This window comes from Mus caroli, unplaced genomic scaffold (genome assembly GCF_978045245.1).
Source record: "Mus caroli unplaced genomic scaffold, Mus_caroli_1 scaffold_1, whole genome shotgun sequence".
NCBI lineage: Eukaryota > Metazoa > Chordata > Mammalia > Rodentia > Muridae > Mus > Mus caroli.
Genome location: NW_028227256.1, coordinates 129806861 through 129831309, shown reverse-complemented (window position 1 = coordinate 129831309; position 24449 = coordinate 129806861). Strand labels below are relative to the sequence as shown.

At 49.2% G+C, this 24449-nt stretch overlaps 1 protein-coding gene across 14 annotated transcripts in view; it reads right to left on the bottom strand.

Moving 5' to 3' along the window:
* Positions 1-24449, bottom strand: part of Plekha6 (pleckstrin homology domain containing A6) — a 140035-nt gene that overhangs the window by 44062 nt on the left and 71524 nt on the right. For 10 of the 14 annotated variants that reach the window (XM_029481839.2, XM_085841106.1, XM_085841108.1 and 7 more), the window contains one exon: positions 168-248. In XM_029481839.2, the coding sequence (XP_029337699.2) occupies positions 168-248 (81 nt within the window). Of the gene's footprint in view, positions 1-167; positions 249-2192; positions 2479-11167; positions 11190-12748; positions 13162-17595; positions 17847-24449 lie in introns of those variants that run through there. The other 4 variants (XM_029481852.2, XM_029481853.2, XM_085841133.1 and 1 more) reach the window with 4 other exon arrangements.

Genomic DNA, 24449 nt, shown 5'->3' with positions numbered 1-24449 from the left:
CACCCTACGGGATACATCAACTAGAACTTGGGAACTGTGGGTGAGGGATCAAGAGATGTGGCCAGAGGTGATGAGGACCAGCAAATACCTCCTCCTCCCTCCCCTCACCCTACCTGCACACAGTATGGCAGTGGCAAAGGACAGAAAGCAAGCAGAGGGGGACTTACGTTTTCAAGTCAAACTTTTTGTTCTCCTCTGGAATCTGGCCAGTCACTGGATGTCGAAATGTGTTGCGTCTTTCATTGTGGCTGTGGAGAAAAAAAAAGGGGGTGGGGGAGAGATGCCATCAGCTGTGGAGGGCAGAGTCACAAGCCAAAGGTTGGCAGGCCACAGAAGGAGCTGTGACTCTGTTTCCTCAGCAGGGTTATTGAGAGGAGGGGAATGCCTGGGCTAGAGAACAGGAAGATGCAGGTGGGCGGGGTCAGAGAGAGGATGAAACCTAGTCACCTCTAGCTGGCTCAGTTTTAACCACCTGCTAGAGTTCCTAGGCAAGCTTTCCTCGATGCATTCAGTGGTCACCTTGGGGATGGGAGGGAGGGTGACAAGGGGCTTTCCAGCTGAGTTTGACACAGAGATTTCCTGCAGCAGTGTCCCTCCCAGGGACGGCATCTGCCACACAGAAAATGCTTGCTCATAATTTGCTGGGAAAAAAAAAAACCTCTCTTGTGACCTTGGACTCCTCTCCTGCTCTACACTCCATCAGGAAACTCAGAAACTCCCAAGACTGAGCTGGGGCTGGGACTCTGCCACACTCCAGGACCACGGACTCCCTTTAAGAGGACACAGAGCCCTCAGCATCAAAGATCAGTGCTGGCCTAATAGTTGGATCTAATTAAGGGGCGCTATGGCTAAGAGTGGGGCTGGGAGTTTTGCAGAGAGCCTGCCAGGAAGCTAGGGAGAACAAGTCCCAGGGTCTGGGAATGAGGCAGACGGAGCGTCAGGAGAAATACCTCTGGCTGACAGGTTGCCAAGCCAGCTCCTGGGTGGACTCTCGGGGGACATGCAGAAGGAAAGCAGCATCTTCCAGGGGAGCAATGGCTTTGGTAAGTGGGGACCACTTGCTGAGAATGTGGTAGTGCCTAGCCCACGGTAGATGAGTTGAAAGGCTCTCCTCCTAGATACCTCTTCAGATATACGTGGAGAGCCCAGCACAGGCTCCCATTGACCAAAAGAGCAGGCCAGGGACAGATGCTGCTAAAACAGACGCTTAAGGACATCCATGGCAAAGAGCTGGCCCTCTGCTCAACCATCCCCGAGCCAGCCAGAGCCTGAGCCAAGGGGCTTGGTCCCTTCCACTCTCTCCCATTACCCCAGGACACATCCCAGGCCTCAGGTTGCCAGCTGAAGCTAAAGATAATATCAAAGAGTGGTTTGTTTGGGTTTTTTCCCCTGTGCCCAACCATTGCTGTTCAGATCAAAACCACAGATATGAAGGAAAAAGGGGTACAGCAGGCAACAGCTTCAGTCTCTTTGGAAATCTGGAGTCTGTAGCTTGAGCTGGACCTAAAATCTAACCAGCATCCATCAGACCTGGGTTTAAACTCAGTACATTGGTAATCTACCCTCTAGTTCTGAAACTACAGACACTCCTCCTTCCTAAATCTTATAAGAATGGTCCCTCAATTTGATCACAGGGGATCTCCATAGAGAAGAGTACCTGCCCTGGTACCCTTTGGCTCCCTACAGGGCTGAGGGTAGCAATCTGAAACAATGAACATCCTTAAAATGGCAAAGTCCCTGTTTTGTCCACTGTGTAGAATATCTACCTCCTTTCTACCCACCCAGTCCCTCCAGGCACCTTTTATTCTGTGTTTCTGGGAGCACCCTGCAGGCAGTTATTCAGATACACACACACACACACACACACACACACACACACACACACACAATCAGTCCGCTGTTGCTCTGCTCAATTTTCCAGGGCATGGCACACCTCTCCCTGGCCTAAGCTGTCTACCCAGCAACCCTACAAACAATGCCCTCTTCCACCCACTGCTACCAATTTCAAAATAGCCTCCCCTTCACAGGCACTGCAATGCAGTAGCCACTGACCTAACTACTTTCCTTTCAGGTCATGGTCATCTCCAGCAGACCCCCTTACTGCCACCAAGCCCTAAATTCAAACAGGATGAGCAACCAACTCTGCTTGCTGTGATTTCACAAGGCTCCTGGTTCACAGAGGAAATCCCTACCTGACCCGTCGATCAGCCCGAAACTTCAACATCTTTTTTGGAAGCTCAGTCCCCAGTTCGGCAGCCTCCGAGGAGCCACCAGCCACCCTGCTGCTACCATCCCTCTGAGAAGTAAGTCCTTGGATCCAGTTCTCAATGCTGTGGCAGAGACGCAGGGTGAGCTGGGGCAGACTCCATGGGTTGCCCTTTCTTCCTGGCTCTAGCACTGGAGAACAGGGACAGGGTTCTCTCTGGGCAATGGGAGGGATAGCCCAGGTGCCCTAGGGGGCCTGTGGCTTTAACTTCCTAGCATTTGCCTGTAATGCTACAGTTAGAGGTCTGGAGGCAGAATAAATGAAGAGAGGACCTCCTCCCAGTTCAGGTTCACAGAAAGACAGAAATGCAGAAATGGAGAGAGGCTTGCACAGAGCAGGTGTATTGCTTCCAGGTAGTCCGACCTCACTGAGCTAAGGACACAGAGCAGCTGGGCGAGCGGAGGAACAAGGGCTGCATTCCCATCTGCACGGAGACTCGTGCCAGCCCGACCTGCAGGGAGAAAGTGCTCCGGCCTCTCCAGCTTCCAGCCCAGACACAGGCTCTGGAGCTGCAAACCTACTTGCTTCTCAGAGACCTTCCAAGCCCTTCTGAGGGTTAAAGGAAGCTTCAGGTTCATTGGCTGATACTGTTGCTGTGAAGCTGAAGAGAATTGAAGAAGTCTCCGTTCTCCTCTCTCAGCCTACCCAGCTCTCATCTATACAGACCGGAGCATAATAAAAAAAAAAAAAAAAAAAACCAAAGCGGCTCTGCAATCAGCCGGACCCACTCGCCTCTCCAGCAGCATGGCTCGCTTGCCCTCCAAACGTGCTGGTCCAGCTGATCAGAAGCTGGACACACACAGCCCAAGTGGATGGCCGGGATGTTAGTGGAGTCCCAGATGAAATGGAAGAAAGCCTTCCTCTCAAGCTGGTGAGGAGAGGGTAGGGAATGGGGTGTGGGGGTGGGTGGGGGTCATTGTGTATCCATTGCTGCAAATCTTCCCAGATGCAAGATGATAAATTCCAGCTGGTAACTGTCAGATCTGCTCGGGCCGCTGGGAGATTGCATGGATGTTAATTCCCCCGAATTTTCCATAGGTCAAGGCTAGTCAAAGCGCTTTCTCACTGTCCTCTGTGCTTTAGGATTCTTGCAAGGCCTTTTGAAGGTCACCCCCTTTATCCCCCTGCCTCCAGACAAGCTCTTATCAAGTCCTTTGGAGGTTTGTAAAGGATTCCAGCAAAGGAGCAGCCAGGCTCAATGTCATCTTAAACAGCCAAGGTACTCTGATGTCAAGTTTCAGCTCCTCTGCTCTGTCTCTCTGCTTCTGTTCACGCGACAGGTTCCTTTCTAAACCAAGGTGCTGCTTTTTACAGCACCGGGCCTTCTGTTGACCTCATAGTCTGTTGTTATGGCAACTCTGTGATATCACAGTAGACACTCCAAAGGGCGGGACTGATCTAATTGTTTGGACTGAGGTCAGAGGAACAATGAGAACAGTAAACAGAAAAACAAATGGACAACATTATTATTTAACCCCTGCAGAGACAAGCTGGCCAGGTGTAACCGGGGTCACAGCTGTTGATATTTAAACAGCTAATCCAAAATCCAAAAGGTCAATATAGCCAGCCATTCAGGGGGACTTTGGTAAATGATTTATCTTGGTGGCAGGAGGCCTTAGATGTGGGGTTAAATCTGTCTCCAGTTCCTTGAGCCTGAACCTTTCCAGACACCTCCTTGAGTTCCCTGTCTGCCTAGCACAGGTACTCAATAAAGTTTTGTTGAATGTACAAATGAACAGATTTAAAAAAAAAAAAAAACTCCCCACGTTCTGGTGTCATTTTTAGCCACCTGCATTTGGAGGCTGATATTCTATTATCAAGGGCTTCCCTACCTTAGCTCTCACAATTAATTACTTCCTCTCCAGGAGGGAGGCTCTGTTTCTGTCCCTTCGCCCCCTCACTCGGCTTCCCTGACTGGCTCCCCCTGAATATATAGCTTGGCTTTCATCCATCTTCATTAAGAGGAGAAGAAAATTAAGCTCATATGAACAGGAGGGGGAGAGGGGGTGCATTGGGAAAATGAGGTTTCTTCCTCTAGGAGGCAAAAATATCCCCCTTCTCTTCAGGCTCAAGTTAAATAACTTCTCTGGTGCTATTCGAAGACAGCACAAGGGAGTAGGGATGGTGAGCACAGACTCCTGGGCAAGGGGAGCCTCCAAGTCCTCAGGGTTAAATCAGAAGCACAGAAGGCCCCCCCGCCCAGTGTTCCTCGCTTCTACCCGGCACAGAATGACAGTGTTTTTATCTTAAGCTAGATAGCAGGAAAGATTTAGCAGGTATAGAATGTTTTACAAAGAAACCGTGTTCTTCCTCCTCTTTACTACTCTTAGAGATGTCAAAACAGCTTCCTCTTCTCAAGGCTTGGGATGGCTAAGGACGGACCCACTGGACCTTTCAAATTCCACTCCCCAAAGAGTTCGGAAATCAGGAAGTAAAGACTCGGCAGCAGAAGAAAGCTCAGCCTTGGTTTTCACGGTTGCCCGGGAGGTAGCTCAATGGAAGGGCCTTCCGGCAGAAAGGGAACTGGGCCGGTCAGACTTCGAGGAGGGACCCATTGAGTCTGCAGTATGGCCTCACCTGTTTGGCCCTTAGTTTGCTCATGTGCAAACAAGGTCTCTGGACTAATCCAATGAATGAATCCCTGCAAATCTTCAGTGGAATACGGCATGCACAACACAGGGTGGCCATCCTTGAAAATGACCAAGAAACATGCTGGGTGCAGGAGCAAGGGAACCAAAGACAGACCAGGGCACAGTAATGGAGATGAGGCAGGAGATGAGGAGGGGCTGGGGCAGGCGCACCAAGCGCCAAGACCCAACAACCCTTCCCTCCACCTCATTAGGGCATTTCTGTGGTCCAAGATGGCCACAGCTCTGGTGTGGCATGCACCTGGGACCACACAGTTAAAACCTGAGTCTTCAGAGCCCTGAGCAAGCACACATGGACACAAGCATGCTCACTAGCATACACGCACCACCACCACCACCACCACCCCCCTCCCAGTAGCTGTCCAGGGCTTCCGCTGGGATAGACTTTGGAAACCTGAAGAAATACACTCCATTCCTTCAACCCCACTGTACAGAGGAGTTTCCTTTCCATAGACCCTGAGAAGCTGCTGGCAGAATCAGTTTGGGCCATGCTTGCCCAAGCTCAGAATGCCCATCACCAGCTCTGCAGGACGTAGGTAGCTGGCAAGAGGAGCTGAGATGGAGCAGGGGACTAGCCCTCCCAACTCCTTCTTTTCTCCAAGCCAGCAAATTCCAGCAGGGCCTGAGGGCAGGGAGGACTCTGCAGCTAAGGAGGGAGGCTTGGCTCTTGCCTGGTTTCCCTGTCTGGGTCTCATCATCATTGTCAAAGAGCCTTATCTGCCCCAGCATTCTGTCCCAATTAAAAAGCAGCTCGGTTTACATTTCCAGCTCTCTAGACTGCTGGATTCCTGAAGCTCCCTGGATGTTCGGGGAGAAAACACTTTCCTAGCCAACCACTCCCCACAGCAGCCCCTGCTCTACCCACAGCTGCTGCATCAAGAAGAAATCAAAGGGAGGAATGAGAGCCCTGGCAGCACCTCTGGCGGTTTTCAGGTGGAAAGACAACCCCACCCCACCCCCCAACACTGTCTCTCCCCTCTCCACCTGCAGAGCACAATACTGGCTCCAAGTGCTAGGAACCGCTTCCATCGGTCTCCTCTCAATGGCTTGCACGTGCGGCTCCTTTCTTCTCTGCCCTTGCTCAACCCCTGCTTTCGGTGCTATCGTTTTTTTACCATATGATATAAATACTATGCTCTCCTAATGAAGTTTGGAACACCTTAACATGCTGGAGCCCTGAGCTGAGAGTCCAGGAGACAGGACCCAGATGCCCCCTTCCGATCCCTTTCTGCCTAGTCTTAGAGTTCCACTCCACTCCGAGTGATCAGTGGCGCCTTCCCCTGCTGTGGTGGCCACAGTAGGGAGGAGATGCCAGAGAAATTCATGGATCTCAGCCCCTACCTTAAGAAGGGGAATTGAGTTGGCTCAGTTACCAGGGAGGTAGACATGGGGTAAGCACAGGTCAGGGCCCTAGGCGTGCTCCCTCCCAGTCCGTGCAGCTGCCCTCCTGCTGTGTGGCATGGTCAGCTTATTCCTACCATAGGAGAGAGGACAGGCCAGGGCACAAAACAGAACATAGTCTTCCGTTAGGGCAGAAAGAAATTCTACAGGCAAACACATGCCACTCTCCTACTCTCTACACTTCAAATTATCTTGTCTCTAAGTCATTTGTTATACTCTATGGGATTCTAGCTGTCTGTTGAAAGATAGCAGTAACCTGGGCAGATGATCAGTGTAACTCCTCCCTGTTAGCAGGTGAAGAGCAGTTTGCTATGCCTCTCCGGCCAGTGCCTGAAGCCTGACTCCCTCTCCATAACACAGAGCCCGGGAGGTTAAACCCGGCCACAGGCCCTGCCAAAGCACCAGGCCAGCCTTCTATCTGGCCAATAAATGACTGTGCACTATCCCAGGGGTGGAGGCACTGTCTCTCTGTCTTGATATCAATAACCTGTTAAGTTGGTGAGAACCGCAGTCAGTTCTGAGACCCAGGAGTCAATGTGCACAGAATAGAGCATGTCCCCTTACCCCAGCCCAGGATAGAGAAGTGGGGTGAGCCCACTCCCAGCCCCGACACTGTGCTGTGGTTCTTGTTGAGACAAGGAGAGAAAGTGAAGAGGAAAAGAGCTACCTGTAACCCCAAGACCCCACTTTGCCTCCCCTGGCCTTCCTGAGGAGTCAAGCCAGATAAGAGAGAGCAGGTTCAGTCGCCCATACCCCCCCAGCTTCTTCCCAACCATTCCCTCTCCTCCTGTCTCCCTGTTCTTTCCCTTGGCTTCCAGGGTGCCTCCTCCCAACCGTCAGCAGGCTCCACAGGGGTGACAGGGCAGAGCAATAATTAATTAGGCTTCTTCCCTCAGTTCTGGGTTGAATCCCAAACTCCCGCCCTGCAGATGCTTCTGCTTCCTGCTCTACTGAAGGTCAGCCAAACCATCTCTTCCTTCCTAACTCAGCAGATCTGGTCCTGGCATCCCACAGGGATCAGCAGCCCCACCCTCCCTGCCCCGTGGGATGTACTTTTAAAGTGAGAGTTTGGACATTAACCAGCCAGCCTGACAGCCCTGCTTCCACATCCTCAGAAGCATCCCATGCCTTCTTGTTCCCCATCCAGCAATTTGAGGCTGTCAAGCTGTTCAATGCCTGTTCTCTCGTTTTTTTTTACAAGAAAACAACAGTAGTAAGTGATGCCTTCCTTCCCACCAGACCAGACAGCAGAGGGAAACCAGGCCCTACTGCTATGAATGGGGTGCAAAAATAAAACTCCCTGCTGTCTTGTCCTTAGCCTGGACTGAGGCAGTAAGGCCTAGGGAGGGGTCAAGAGGACAAGGTTTATCCTGGCTACGGTGACAGGCAGCCTCCTAGAGCTTCCCTGAGCCCTCCTGCCAACCTTTCTGCATTCCCCATTCCCCAGGATGAAGAGCCTCATAGTTCAGTGGAAGATTCTGGTTTCACAAGGCTCCAAGAACACAGCAACAACAAACACTTTCATTGTTAACATCTGCCAGCTGCAGGTCTGGAGACAATGCAGGATGTGGGGTGGGGGGTTCCCAGTGGGGGTGATGAGTGCCTGTGTGTAGGGTAAGTTAGGATAGTCACCTACTAACTGCCCACAGCCTAAGTCTTTAGGGCTGTGCTAGATCCTCACCTCCTACATAGGGCTGAACCAAGTGTTGGGTGGAGAAGTGGGACAGGACCCGCTTCCACTGGCAGGTCTGGTTGGTCACAAAGCTGAGACTTTGCCTAGGGAAAGATTACACAGCCATAAATCTCCTGGAGCCGGCAGGCAGGAGCCTAGACAGCTGCTGGGGGGGGGGGGGGGTTGGGGGTTGGGGGTTGGCGCTCCTACCTGGTGGTACACGAGGACCAGATGCCAAGGCAGAAATGATAGAGAAGCTGGCACTGTCCCTCACCTGCTATGAAGCCCGTTCTGTGAGACTTCTCCAAGGAGCTTCAGTCTGAGACTGAGACTGAGAGAGACAGGGCAAGGGGGCATACAGACAGGAGGTAGGAAGTTTTAACTGCCCCTTTCTGCAAGGAGAGAGGAGTTTGGAGCTTCTTCTGCCTCTCAGGAGCTTGCCAAGGGCTAAGCTGTCTCTCTGTCTTCCTGATGTGAGGAGGCTCCAGTACGAGCTGAAACAAGAGTCAAGCCTGGAACCTGCCAGAATGCCTGTGTTCAGGAGGGCTGCTGTGTGCTGCACACATCTCAGGAGCACCCTCGTGGTCCATGAGATCTGGAAAGGACTTGGAGAGTATGTAGAGGAAACTGTTGCACCACCTTGTGTAGATTCTCCTTCAAGAAAAGGGTGGAGCCACTGACCTCAGACAGGGGCCTCTGGGACTAACTCACTTTGTGTCTCTGGGTTTCAGTTTTTCATTCTGTAACACAGAGCAAGACTAGGGCTGCTGGGTAGGGGGACATTAAATAAAATCATAAAGAGCCAGGAAGTGGTGGCACACATCTGTACCATCCAGTCTGATGGCCACTACAGCACCCCTCATCTGTACCATCCAGTCTGATGGTCAGTCACTACAACATCTCATATCCGTATATCATCTAGTCTGGTGGTCACTAGTCATACTCAAATTTTTATTAAGTTTTAAAAGCATTAAAATGTCAGTGCCTCCATGCTCCACTATGTTCATAGCAGCCTTATTTATAATAGTCACAAGCTGGAAAGAACCCAGATGTCCCTCAGCAGAAGAATGGATACAGAAAATATGGTAAATTTATACAGTAGAGTACTAATCAGCTATTAAAAACAATGAATTTATGAAACTCTTGGGCAAATGGATGTATCTGGAGGATATCATCCTTAGTGAGGTAACCCAATCACAAAAGAAGTCACTTGATATGCACTCACTGATAAGTGAATATTAGCCCAGAAACTTAGAATACCCAAGATACAATTTGCAAAACACAAGAAAATCAAGAAGAAGGAAGACCAAAGTGTGAATACTTCATTCCTCCTTAGAATGGGGAACAAAACACCCATGGAAGGAGTTACAGAGACAAAGTTTGGAGCTAAGATGAAAGGATGGACCATCCAGGGACTACCCCACCCGTGGATCCATCCCATAATGAGTCACCAAACCTAGACACTATTGCATATGCCAGAAAGATTTTGCTGAAAGGATCCTGATATAGCTGTCTTGAGTGAGGCTATGCCAGTGCCTGGCAAATACAGAAGTGGATGCTCACAGTCATCTATAAGATGGAACACAGGGCCCCCAGTGGAGAAGCTAGAGAAAGTACCCAAGGAGCTGAAGGGGTCTGCAGCCCTATAGGTGGAACAACAATATGAACTAACCAGTACCCCCCAGAGCTCGTGTCTCTAGCTGCATATGTAGCAGAAGATGGCCTAGTTGGCCATCATTGGGAAGAGAGGCCCCTTGGTCTTGAAAACTTTATATGCCCCAGTAAAGGGGAATGCCTGGGCCAAGAAGTGGGAGTGGGTGGGTAGGGGAACAGGGCAGGGGGAGGGTATAGGGAACTTTCGGGATAGCATTTGAAATGTAAATAAAGAAAATATCTAATAAAAAAAAAATGGCAGTGCCTCAGACTAGCCACATCTCACTGAGGCTTAATAGCCATGGAGTCTGCCATACAAGACGGGGCTATCATGGACCATCTCATCAGCGTAGAACATTTTCCTAGACAGCGTTGATCTCCCAGCCACTAACAGTTTTGGGTTATATGGAAAAACTCCAAACCACTTTACAGTACTTCTAGCAATGGCTATCAGTACCCTTGGAAATACAGGCCTGTTGCAGTCCTAAACTATACCAACAAGAATGGAAAATTTGCCCCCAGCTACAACAGAGAGGTAAAAATTAAAAATCAAGTCTGGACATAGTGGTCCATACATGCCTGTAATTCCAGCACTTGAGGGATGAGGGCACAATGACCAAGAGCTCATGGCTACCCTGGAACAGAAGTCTTATCTCTCTAAAAAAAAAAATTGATACATTCCAAAATCCAATCAAAGGTGGCAGAGCTTTAATCTGGTCAGAGGAGAGGCAGGAGGTTCTTTGTGAGTTCAAGACCAGCCTGGTCTACATAGTAAGTTCCAGGCCAGCCAGGGCCACACAGTGAGACCCTGCTTTGAAAAAAAAAAAATCCATTTACAGTAAGTTTTAATGATCCATTGGCTTTTAAATCAATGCATTAAGACTCCATAGTCTGGAATTATCACTACCAAGAGCCTTTTTCTGGCATAGGGCCAGAGGGACATACTTAGAGAAGATTCTAATAATTGAAGGAGATAGGGAGATGCAAGATGGAGCAAGAAAGGGTGGAGTCACCTAGAGACAGAGACTGGCTGGTCCTCTTCCCTGCTGGGATTAGCCAACCTCCAGCTAATGTTGATTGGGAAAGAGAACAGAAGGAGCCTCCTGTGGGCCTTGGGTCCAAAGGGAAAGGAGGACCTGGAGGGAGAGAGAAAGAGAGAGAGAGAGAGAGAGAGAGAGAGAGAGAGAGAGAGAGAGAGAGAGAGAGAGAGAGAGAGAGAGAGGAGCTGCCCCCAGCTAGGCAGTCTTAGGATTCTTCCTTCCTTCCGATCTTCCTTGAGCTTCCCAACCTCTGCCCCTCCCCGGAGAGAGAGAGTCACCAGTGATGTAACCTCAACCTATGAAAAACCCAACCGTCAAGGAAGGAGCAGGTGCCAGAGGGAAACACTAGACAGGAGGAAAATGGTCTCAGAGAAAGGAAAGGCCTCCCAGGTCTGCTGCCCAAGCTACTCTCCAGTGCTTCCCAAGTGAGACAGTGTCCGCTTTGGACAGTGACACCCGAGTTACAGATGAGTCTGCCCACTCCTACCTGTTGGAGCAGTTCTGCTCTGCTGCGAGGCCCTGTGCAAACCAAAACCAGCACAGGGCTCAAGTGCAGAAAGCGAACAAGAAGTCCTTCTGAGCATGTGTGGCAAGCCCACAGGTGACATCCACCCCACTGGGGATAGCCGTTCCTCTGTAATTCCCGGGAGAGGGGTAGATAAAGGCTGTCTGACTGCATTAGTGGCTGGCAATCTGAATACACGGCACACAGGGCCAGTCTGTCCATTCCTTTCCTAGACTCTACTTCCCCCTCTTTCTTGGCCTCAACTGCCCAGAAACTTGGCTCCTTCTGCTCTTGGCCTCCTGGGTTTAGTGGCCAGCACCTCCCTCTTATTGTTCTGGTTTCTGTTTGCCTCCTGGAAACCCCACCAGAAGGAAGCATTGCAGCCAAGCCACTAAGGGTTGAGCTTACCCTGTCTCTCAAATCTGCCTTTAAGACCAGCATGGCGAGTGCCCTGAGCCAGAGACAGTCCCCATGCAGGTGGGGCCATCACAGGCATTATGTCATCCAATCATCTTCCTCCCAAGAGAGACAGGGGGAACAAAAGAGCTCTTAGCAAAATGTGTGTGTGTGTGGGGGGGGGGATGTCAACATTTCTTCTTTGATGACAATTCCTTTTTAAAAAGTCATATGAGCATATAGGACACACACACACAGAAAGAGACACACACTCATACACACTCTCACACACTCACATATTCACACTCAGACATTCACACACACAAAAATTCACACACACTCATACACATTCAGACACTCACACATTCACACTCACATACATTCACACACATTCACACACACTCAGACACACACACTCTCACTCTCTCTCTCTCTCTCTCACACACACACACACACACACACACACATACACATCTCTGCAGGTACTGCATCCATTGCCCCTCACAAAGCCAAGAACTTCTGTCCATACTCCTGGTCACATTACTAGAAGGTGTCAGAGACAAGAACTGTTGAGGGTGAGGGGACACCCTTCCAGGAGGAAGTTGAGGGGTAGAGACAACAAACCTAAAAGCAAAAGATTTGCACCCCCCTCCCCCAGATTTCAGTTTTACTCCCAAATGACAACTTAGCCTTTTAATGAGTGACCAGTTCATCCCCAATTCTGCCTGCAATCTATCCCGCCTGCTCCTCTCCACAGCCTCCTCTCTGTACCCTTTACAAGCATACTGCCCCACCTCCTTCGGTTGTGTCCCTGTGAGCCTGCTTTGCTCAGAGATCCTAGCCCCTCTCTGGAGACAATGGCTCAGAGAGGGAAGAGCCTCTGGGCTTTGTGCACAGGGTGGTTTCATGAAACCATTGTCTCCTCCACAGGACAGGGCCACAGCAGCTGCATCTCTGACTGTGAGGGGCGCCCCTTAGCTGAGAACCACTCTGAAGAGTTCTTTCTCACAAAAAGGGGGTGAGCCTAGAATCTGGCCCAGCTGAAAATTTGTTTGTGGTGTGACAAAAGCCCCCCTCTGGCTGATGAACACACATGGCTAGTGTGCTTCCCCATCGGCTCCAGAACCACAGAGACAAACATACCAAACCAACAGCCACTCTACTCACCAGCTCGGGTGCGCTCCCTAGTCTCTGCTGCCTCTAACTCCCTTCACACTCAGGAATAGGGAAAGGTTTCCCTTTAATACCCAGCAGGTCCCCGTGGAAAGCAATCATTAACAGCCACACATGCTGACTGGCCTTAACCCCTTCAGTGCTGGGCTGTCACAATCCAGCTGGTGGAGTGTCCTGTCTGTCCCCTTTGCCTAACCCTGAGCAAATGATAACTCTTAGCTGGCTGCCATCTCCCTTCACAATGCTGCTGCCTCCCCGGAGGAGAGTGAGGGCCAGGAGTCCCACCCAGGCCTTCTCACCTAATTGGAGCACGCCTACAACCTGAGGCGCTTAACTCTGGCATGGTGCCCAATTGGATGAGCCCACATTATGAAATATTTGCCAGGCAGGCCAATGGAGAAGCCAGGATCCGGGGGAGGGATGATATTTTTTTTATTTATTCCTGGAGGAGGGTGTGCAGACATAAGTAGTCATAGCATCCATAGCCCTGGGACAGAAGCAGAGAGAAGGCCATCTCAGACCCTGGGGTGCCTCTCTCTGCTCTAAGGACAGAATCCTGGAGGCTCCCTAAGCTGCTGAACACTTGCTGCTGAGCTAAAGGGTTCTTCTTCCCCCTCTTCTTCTTTTCCTCCTTCTCTTCCTCCTCTTCCTCTTCCTCCTCCTCCCTCCCTCATGCCCTACTCAGAAGTTTAGAGAGGGGGGTTTGGAAACACTAAGAAGGAGAAACACCAACAGATACAGTACTGTTGGAGCATGAATATTCTTTATATTCTAGAGGTCTAGAAGTCATTTGCACATCTTTGGAACAACACGCAGGTGACAGATAGGCAGGCTTGGGGAGAAACGAAAATTCCGCCTTTTCTCTTTAAACCTAGGTAACTAACCTAAGAAAATCTAAATCCAGCAGAAAAGTGTCTACGTGTAGGGCACATGCAAATCTATGCAGAAATGCGCAAATGAGCAGCTCCATGCTTGTCGGTCTCAGTTCGGCTCCGTGTTCATGAGTCCCCTGCCAACATTTTCCTAGTTTGAGAAAGAAATTAGGTACTCTCCAACTCTGCCTTGAGGCCGAGGCAAAGTCAGAGCATCCCACAAGGGCACAAGAAACAGTGGGCAGGTACTTATTGACCACTTACTGCCTCGGGAGCACGGCGCCTTTATGCAAAGCCTACCTGAGGTGTGCTGTTGTGCTGTTGTGAGCATACCTAAAATAGCATAGGAGAGTGGAATACAAGTTCTTTCTGCTACACACAGAGAGTTGGCACGCAGCTTCCTTACAGCCCCAGATGCATGCCTAGCTCTGAACCTCAGCCAGCCAGGTTTAGTAACTGGCACTTTTCCTTATCACCTTGGTTCCTGTTTGCCTATCAGTAAGCCAGCCACTGTGGCTCGGGACCCTCATTCAAAACAGCCAGGGCTCCTTATCTTATCTTCAGTAATGCCTTCCCAGTCGCCTGGAGCCTAGCTTGCCCTGGCTTCTTAAAGGGGCTATACTGCCTTCATATCTTCTCCATTTGCCCTCAAGAACATGCCAGAGTTCTATCTGTTTATGCAGGGTTTGAATTTACTGTGACCCCCTTCTTCCTCCTCACCTTACCTTCATGGCTGCCTCAGAGCCACTACTGAAAAGATTTCAACAGAGCAAGATGCTGGGCCTTTCAAAGAACAGTTTAAAAGCTTATGGTATCCGCCAACACCCAGTACCTTAGGTTGAATTGAGGTTGAAGGGGTAAGGAAATGCTTGGGATATAATATTAGTTGTATTTCCACATACTAGCCACAAGCAATGAAAACGCTACTTATATAATAGTGAAAACCCCAAACGCTTAAGGCTAAGCTTGACAAGAGATGCAAAATCTATGTGCTGAAAAGCTTAAGACACTACTCAGAGGAATTAGACAAGATCTAAAGAAGGGGAATTGTTTTCTTGGGTCAGAGAACAATATTACTGAGATAGCTATTCTCCCAATATTTTTCTATTGATGCAACAAAATCCCAGCAAGTTCTTTATAAAAACTGAGACATGATAAAAATCTAAATTCACAAGGAAATTCAAAGGACTTAGAACACTCCAATCAGAAAACTTTTAAGAAGAATAACTCCTAGCACGCAGGAGACAAAAGGTGGGAAGATCATGAGCTTTAAGCTGCCTGAGCCAAATGAGACCACGTCTCATAAAAACAAAATCAGAGGTTCCAACTCATTGGCAGAAGGCTTGCCTTGTATACATAGGCTCTGAGTTTGGTCCCCAGCACTAAGTGGTGCAAATCTATAATACCAGCCCTGGGGGTGAGGGAAGGAGAGGCACTAAGATTGGCAGTTCAGGGTCATCTTTGGCTACATAACAGGCCTACGACGGGGTGAAAGCTGATGGAGGAAGGAGGTGGCAGGACTGAGAATATAGCTCCATGGTAGAGCACCAGCCTAGTATGAGAAAGGACCTGAGTTCAAGTCCTACCACTAAGAAAAGGAGGAAAAGGAGGGGGAGGAGATGGGAGATGCAAGCTAGAGCAAGAAAGGATAGAGTCACCTAGAGACAGAGACTGACTGGTCCTCTTTTCTGCTGGGATCTAGCCAGCCTCCAGCTAATGTTGATGGGGAAAGAGAATAGAAGGAGCCTCCTGAAGGCCTTGGGTCCAAAGGGAAAGGAGGACCTGGAGGGAGAGAGAGAAAGGAGCTGCCACCAGATAGGCAGTCTTAGAATTCTTCCTTCCTTCTCTGCACCACCTGCCCTTATCCCTATAAATAAATCAATCCATTTATGATAAATTTGTTTTGAGCAAGATACAAAGGTGATTTCAATACATGGCACTGGACAAATGGTAGACCCAAATGATAAACAACCAACCAGAGAGAGGGGTTAAAAAACCTTCATGGACTGGAAAGATGGCTCAGATGTTAAGGGCACTGGGCTGCTCTTGCTGAGGACCAGGGTTTGATTCCTAGCACCCATATGGCTGCTCCCAATTATCCATAACTCTAGTTCCTTGGGATCTGATGCCCTCTTCTGACCTCCAAGTGTACTAGGAACACACATGCATGCATGTGGGCACACACACAATAAATAAACCTTACCAAAAAAAGAAACCTCACTACTACAAACTCAACCAGGTAAACAGACCATAGTCCCAAGAATGATAGCTGAAAGTATATGTCTAGAAGAAAATATGAGAGAAAAATCTCAGAGACTGTGGGGTTGTCTAAGAAAACTCAATAAAACCAACTTCACCAAATAAAAGATGTTGCTCTTTAGAAGGCATTGAGACAGTAAACACCACCAAAGGGGACATGGGAAGTGCACATCGTAATGCTCATGAGATGCCACGTGTACACCCAATGTGTGGGAGTGTCAGTAGTTTTAGAACAACTATAATTGAAAGACTGACCGATGCCCAGTGGTCCAGCAGGTAGAGGCCCTGAAACAGAAAGGAAAGGTGCATCTACCTGGGGGAAAGCAGGCTGTTTCCTGAGAAATTAAAGATACAGTCACCACAGAGCCCACCCATTCCGCTCCTCCATGTTTATGGAGAGGACTTACAGCCTGTGCCTACACAAAGACATATACCCCAATGCTCACATATGATAGGATAGCTTCAAGCTGAAAACAGCTCTCTACAAACCTGTGAACACAACATGAATCCACAGGACTGGGTGGCACTCAGCAAGAGAACAAATTACTAATGTAGACAACGAAATGAAATACATGGATCTCAAAACAATTACGTTGAGTGAAAGAGCCCAGACCTTTCCAAAAGAGAGTACACACTGTAAGATTCTATTATAAAATGCTTTAAAAATTGCAAGCTAATCTACAGTGGCAGAAATTAGACCCTGAGGACAGGGTGGAACAGGGATTACAAAAGAGACAGGAAGCAATTTGGGGGAGTGTTGGGGACTCCTTCCTCTCTCTCTCTCTCTCTCTCTCTCTCTCTCTCTCTCTCTCTCTCTCTCTCTCTCTCTCTCTCTGAACTAGAGACTGAACCTGAGACCTTGCACTGAGGACTGTATTCCCCTGCCCTTTATTATCTTAACTGTGGCAAGAAGATTACAAATTTGGGGCCAGCCTGGGCTACCTAGTAAAACTTTATCCCCCAAATTAAAAAAGACAGAATGTCTCACAACAGATATTGTTTCAGCCTCTAAATCTATGCCATTTTTTACGTCAACTATAGTTCAATAAAAGTATAAAAAAGAAAAGCCTTCAGTTGAAAAGGTTTTAGACAAAATTTCTTCCTCTTAACGCATACTTTACTTTTTAGGTGTGGATGGACCTCGGAGAAGGAATGAGACTCGGCAGAGGCCAGCCTCTCTTTCCCAGTGGCCTCTTCTCCCTGATGAAAGCAGCACCGAACAGCAGGGATGGCCAGGGGTCCTTACCAACCTGCCTTTTTTCTCATGGCTCTGCAGCAAGTAACTCAGGCTGGCCCACATGTGTGCACACAAACATAAAGGATCGCTTGTTTATGACAGAAGGTTGTAGCATGTCCAATACAACCTTATGATTTAGCAAACATCCACTACTATTTTATTTGATTCTTTTATGGTCCATGAGGCTGGTAGGAAAGTATTACCCACTCTAAGTAAACACAGAAGCAAGGGGCCAGTGTGAGGGGTTAGTGGGTAAAGGTGCTTGCTTGTGCACCTCAGCTTGTGTGACAACCTCAGTTCAATCCCTGGAACCCAGGTACAGGTGGAATCGAGAACCGACTCCATAAAGCTGTCCTCTGACCATGCATACGGCACATGCATCTGCACTCCACATTATACGTGCACACAGTCATAATAAACAAATGAACACACGACATCAAAGCTCTGAGAGGGTCTTGGCTGAAATAACCTACCTTGGGGTCTTGTTTTCCTCCTAGCCACAGGACCTGTGCTCCACAAGGCTGTGCCCCTCTACCCTGGCCTGGCTCTCAGAGGCCTGGGGAATGCAGACCCACATCTTGTGCTCACTCAGCCCCGGGTGTGGACAACACCCCCATGAGCTCTGGAAGTGGCTACACACAGAAAAAGACCTAGCAGGCTGGGAGCAGGATCAACTCAGGGCAGCCGTGATATCAGGACAGGGAGGGCTCGGGGATCCAGGGATCACACATTTGATGTGAAGAGTGGGAAAGGCCAACCAAACACCACTCCCTAGCCGGAAGTCTAGTGGGTGTGGGAGCAGCTGGAAGCTGTTAGACCAGAGGCTCCCAGCCAAAGGCCTCTGTACCCTTCCTCTCCCCCCTCTCCATCCCCACCCTCCCTCTGTTCTGGCCAGGCAGGCGAACAGCCTCTGGCTGGGAGCCCTACCTTTCTCTCCCATGTTCTGAGGCTGGGGTGCCTGGGAGGGAGAGAAACTAGTCCTGCAGGGCACAGGGGTACAAAGTATAAGGGGTACTCCAATCTCAGCAACCAAGATTTGTGCCACTCTGGTGCAAATCTATAGTGGTTGTTTTGCCTCATTGATGACAGAGCCCAGGTCCTTAGGAGTCAAGCAAGTGGGCCACACCACCACTACTGTGACAATATTTTTTTGAAATAAAAACTGGACCAACAGCCAAAGGGAAGGACCCATGGCTCCAGCCACATATGTGGCAGAGGATGGCTTTGTTGGACATCAGTGGGAGAAGTGGCCCTTGGTCCTGTGGGTGTTCAATGCTCCAGTCTAGGGGAATGCCAGGGTGGAAAAGCAAAAGTGGGTGGGAGGAACACCCCCCATAGAGGCAGAAGGAGGGGGGATGGAATAGGGAGTTTTGTGGGGGACGGGGAAAGGGGATAACATTTGAAATGTAAATAAAGAAAATATCCAATAAAAGAAAAAAAGGCACAAGGCACACCGACATGTCATGTCAAGGCAGCTGTGGTTTAGGGCATTTTCCCTCAGCCTTAGGCTCCAGTGTGGCCTGGAGAGGTACTGCTGTTGATCCTGACCTGATTTAAAGTGGCAAAGGTTTTTCACAATTTTTTTTTAATTTTGCACTAAAACATCCATCTATAGGACCAGAGAGATGGCTCATTGACGTAGAGTACTTGTTGATACTACAGAGGACCTGGGTTCCCAGAAGTCACATGGTGGGTGGCTCACAACCATTTGTAAGTCCGGATCCAGGGGATCTGCCACCGTCTTCTGACTTTCATGGGCGCCTGGCATGTACGAGGTGCAGAGACATATATGCCAGCAAAGCATTCACATATATAAAGGAAATACATCTTTTAAACTTATAAAAAAATATTATTCATCCTTTTTGGTTAACTTTTGGTATGCCTTGACCCCGCCCACATTTAAATTTTATGCCTGAGAGGGATGCCTCAATGCACTTCTCCTAGGCAACCCAGCTCGGGGCTGAGGTGAAAGAGCAGAAGGTGGAGAAGACCAGAAAGACAGCAAAGGCAGGGTATGCGCAGCTAAGAAAAGCTCAAGCCACAGAAGAGTGGGGAGCGGTGATCCTGGAATAGCTTTGAACGAAGTTTTTAGGCTAAGTGTAAAGTGAAATTTGGACTGTTTTTTGGATAATAGAATTGTAGCAATGTCCCGCGTGTTTCCAGCATTTGCTAATTGGTCTGTGGTTATGCAAGAAAACATCCTTGTTTTTAAAAGATTTTTTTTTAAGGGAGTCACAGCTGTCTGACAACTGTACTAGCCAAACCCTCCTCCCTCTCCAGCCCGCACTGTAGAGGCAACAGGAGAAAGAGCAACGAGAGGACAAAGGATTGTGGCTGGACATTTGCTTCCTGAAACAAGGATTAACCTGGGACCCCCAAATCTTTCTCCTTCCCCCCCCCCCCCCCAGGATAACCTGACATTTGGCACAGAAGAAAAAGGAAATCAAGGCACCGTCCTGGGCCAAAGCACCAGCCAATCATCTATTTGCCTTCACCCTCTGGACACCTCTGATCCCCACACAGGAGCCAGGTCAGGTGATCCGCCTCTGCTCCGCTAAGGAAGCTAGAGAGCTGGAGGTGGCCCAGGATGGAAGTTGAGCCAGCCTGGTGTCAGTTATGCAGCGTGAAATCCCCTTCATACGCTCCATCTACAAGCTAACTCTTGCATTGGTTTGCACTGCATTGAATTTGCATTAGTCTTAAGGTTTAGGGCTCTAGAACAGGCCCACTCCTGCTCCTAGCTCCTCCAGTTTCTGCCTACAGAATTCTGGGTGGGTGACTGCACCTCTCTCTGTCTTCTTTCTCTCGGCTGTACAAAGAAGATAATGCCAGGATTTTACTCGTGGGTTTGCTATGGGATTAGAGGAGATTACACCAGTGGCGAACAGAAGACAACTGGCAGCATTTCATAAACATTCAGGGGCTGCCAATGACTGAATCTACCTTGACTCCCTGACGGTTCATCCCTCAGAGATGAAGGCCAGTTCTCAGTACAAAAATTCTTAGTTCAGCACTTTGTCACAGAAAGATGGATGCTTAAGAATTGGTCCAAAGGTGGGCATGATGGCGCACGCCTTTAATACCAGCACTTGGGGAGGCAGAGTCAGGATGACTCTATGAGTCCTAGGACAACCTAGTGAGACCATGTCTACAGATAAACAAACAAAACACACACACACACACACACACACACACAGAGAGAGAGAGAGAGAGAGAGAGAGAGAGAGATTTGGTTCAAAAGAAGCCATCCATCAAGAGAACAATTACTAGAGAGAATCCATAAATGTATCCTACAGTAGGATGAGGCAGGAAGATTGCCATGTCTTCAAGACCTGCCTAGACTACATGGAAAGTTCCAGACCAACTGGTAAGACCCTGTCTCAAGAAAGAAAGGGAGGGAAGAGAGGAGGAAGGGGACCCAGAGACCCCCTACTTCAGACCAAAGGGTCACCCAAGCCAGAATCCTCTTCGGTGGCAGCCAGGGTAAGCAATGCCAGAGGGTCTCAGGTGGGACGCCTGCCCCTAGCAGCCTCTGGACTTGGAGGAGGACATTTCTTGTGTGTCCCATCTTACTTAGGCATTGAAAAGTAAGTCAGCCCTAGCAATAGCATCCCTGGGCAGATGGAGTTGACTACAAAGTTCCACATTCCAGTGCTTTTGCTGCAACTGCTCAACTGTAGGGTGGGCTGGTTCCTCCTCTCTTGGGACACAGTGGCCGTGAGAGAAGGAATCCCGTTGCCTCTAGAGTGAATGAGAGGACAGAGGAGGCCACTGTTAAGTGCTTCTGGGAAATCATCTATGAAAGCTAACTTCTCACCCCACCTTAGAGATGCAGCTGCAGCTGGGGGGAACTGTAAGAGGAGGAAAGTAGGCACTCGCAGAGCTGGAGAGCATCTTCAGGGTGGACAGGGCAGGCCGAGGGCAGGGTGGACAAAGGTCAGGAAGCAATCGATTTAGCCCAGATGGTCCTTCAGTCACAGAGCCGGAACAGGCAATTCTCTAGCCATAAACAGCCACTCAGGAAGCCCCAAACCACACGCATGCACATGTGAAGACTCTGATGAAGTACAGCTGCTCCCGGGTGAGCCGAGGCGTGTGGGAGGGCAAAGAGGGAAAGGGGGTGGACACGTGTGTTGTGTGTTTCCAGACACGTTGGCTGCAGGAACAGATTGGGCTTCATGTGACCTGAAGCTCAAAGAATCTGGGAGACTGCAAATACAGATTTATATATTAGATGAGGCTTTGGGAGTGAGGGCTCAATGCTAAGCCCTATCCAGTCTCCTGCTCCCCCCTTCCGCCCCCCGACCACTGGCACACACCCACATGCTGTGTTTCTCTGAGTTTCCTTGCCTCTGGCTCAGCACCACTTCATTTCCCTCTCACATCAAGCTTGGCTTAATCTGATTTATCTCCAGTGGCAAAGAACACTGAGAATCCCCACACCTGAGGTTAAATTCTGTCCTTCTGCTCAGCCGAGAGCTTGGATTTCGCATACTCCTTCCCCTGTCCAGTGTGCAGCGTGGGCATCAGCAGTTTGCAGGGTAGAGTCCCTCCCCACTCCACACACTTGCTTTGAGCAGCCCCACCTTCCCCAAAAGGGCACTGAGAAGCCTTCCAAGCTGCCAGGAAGGGTGGAACCTCAGCTCCACCCACTGCCTGGCCCCTTACATTCCAGCCCTGCGCCCAGAGTTTGACCTCTTCTCTGGCTGGCTGCAGATATGCTCTGTTTTAAATAGCCCAGCTCATGCCCTCCCCGCCCCCCAGACCATCCTCTGGTCTGCACACACATGCACATGAACACGCACACTCACTGGCTCCAGAAATGTCAGGCAAGATGAGAGGGAATAGTATCTGCAGCACTTTCCACAGCAGCCCTTAGAACACAGATCCTAGTGGGCCTGCCTCCTCCTGCCTGCTCAGTCTACTACACACATGGCGAACCGAGGAGAGGGGCTGAGGGCCTGGAGGAGGGACAATGGGCAAAGGAAGCTCTGTACTCGGGAAGCTTCTCCGGTGTCATCCCAGGACAGTGGGGTGGGTAAGCACAAGGCCACTGCCACCCACAGAGCAGCCTCCAGGTTCCTCCCTCTCAGCTAAAAGAAAAAGTACAAAAATTCAGAGGCAGGGTAGAGATGAAGACAGTCACATGGACTGTGTAACGAACTGTTGAACATACCCTTCCCTAAGCCCCCTGCTGCAATGGCACTCGTCTGGGATGCACCATATGACCTGTAAGCACAAGCCTTGGAAAAGCAAGGCTTGTCAGATGTGAATTGTATGTGTGTGTCTGCCCACCCTGCCACTTCTTGTGCAGTCAAATGAAGGCCCCATGTCTTCTCTGTTGTTTCTTCAGCTGAGGGGGCTACAGCCTGTGAGACATGGTTCCAAATTCCCAGGCCTAAATCCTCATGGTCCCATAAAGAATTAATTCCACAGTCACTCCCTAAACGGATTTTAACTTAGGGCAAACAGGATGACTGTCTTCCTCAGGCTCCGAGGAGTGCGTGGCAATGGGAGGGTTCAGTTATACTACAAAAGATGGAATTTAGTAAGTTCTGAGCGTCCCAACTACAAGGCTTTGAGATGTTCCTTCCCTGGTGTCTGATGGAACAGCTTACTCTGCCCTTTACTAAAAGGATCCCATTTTACCAATGGGCAAAGGAAGGGATCGAACGAACAGCCTTCAAAGTCTGCATTCTGGGTTCTTTCCAGGCACAGGGAATAGCCACGCTTGGGCTCCTTCAGTCACACCGTCATGCTTCAGTCACAAGCCTCCTGGACCTTGAGGTCAGGCAGGAAAAATGCCAAAGCAAGCTGTCATCTTTGATCAGAGAAAGCTCTTTTTGCAGTGGTCAACCATGACTATAGAGACTCACAAGGTCAAAGTACTGCGAATAATGGCTACTGAATGCCCACTGTAATGAGACGTGCATATTACCCTCTTCAGGGCTATCACAGGAGAAGGGGCAGAAAGTGTGTGAGAGCTAGAGGAAGGGGTGGAGGCCGTGAGAAATTCTGACTTCTGGGCAGGACAGTGGCCAATGCACTCTTGACCTCCCAGCAGCTGTCATTACCTGTACAAAACTGTCAAACCCTGTCGTGGAATTTATATATGGTTAACACTGATGGTAGAGGGAGAACATTTCCTTCAATATATAGCCAGTGGCAAAGTACCCCTGCTCAGGTTGGAAAGATGGCTCAATGGTTAAGAGCACTGGTTGCTCTTCCAGAGGTCCTAAGTTCAATTCCCAGCAACTACATGGTGGCTCACAACCATCTGAAATGGGATAAATGAATCTCAATCTCTCTCTGTTTCTGTCTCTGTCTCTGTCTCTGTCTCTGTCTCTGTCTCTCTCTCTCTGTCTCTCTCTGTCTCTCTGTCTCTGTCTCTCTGTCTCTCTGTCTCTCTGTCTCTCTGTCTCTCTGTCTCTCTCTCTCTCTCTCTCTCACACACACACACACACACACACACACACACAAGTAGAAGGGGGCTAATAGTGAATAGAAAGGAGATTATCAAGACCCGGAAGGGGAAAAGAGAAGGTGCAAAGGAAGTGTGGTTTGAATACATCATATGATTACATACGCATACGTATGTAAACGTAAAACGAATTCTCATGCAAGATTGCTTAGCGACATGAAAGCTCCCCAAGCCAAATCCTTGTCGGGAGTACAGCTCAAGCACCATGTAGAAATTGACTATCAGGGCTGGTGAAATGGCTCAGCAGGTAAGAGCACTGACTACTTTTCTGAAGGTTCTGAGTTCAAATCCCAGCAACCACATGGTGGCTCACAACCACCCGTAAAGAGATCTGACACCTGCTTCTAGTGAGTCTGAAGATAGCTACAGTGTACTTATTTATAATAAATAAATAAATAAATAAATAAATAAATAAATAAATAAATAAATCTTTGGGCCAGAGCTAGCAGGGACTGAGTGAGCAGAGGTCCTAAATTCAATTCCCCAACAACCAGATGAAGGCTCACAAAACTATATGTACAGCTGTACTCATATACATAAAATAAATAAATAAATAAATAAATAAATAAATAAATAAATAAATCTTAAAAAAAAAAAGAAATTGACTATCACAGCACCCACAGTCACCATGGTGATAGCCTCCCAAACCTGGCACCACCATACTAGGGATACACCTGACCCAAGTTCCTCCCTGGGAGTGAAGACTACCGTTGAGAGAAGAAAGACACCACTCCACCTCCCAGTGATTGAGCTGGTAACATGTCCACAAGCAGAACACTCCCCCACCTTCTCCCACTGTGGGCTGCCCACAAGGCTAAAGTTCTTCCCTGCACCGAGGGACAGGAG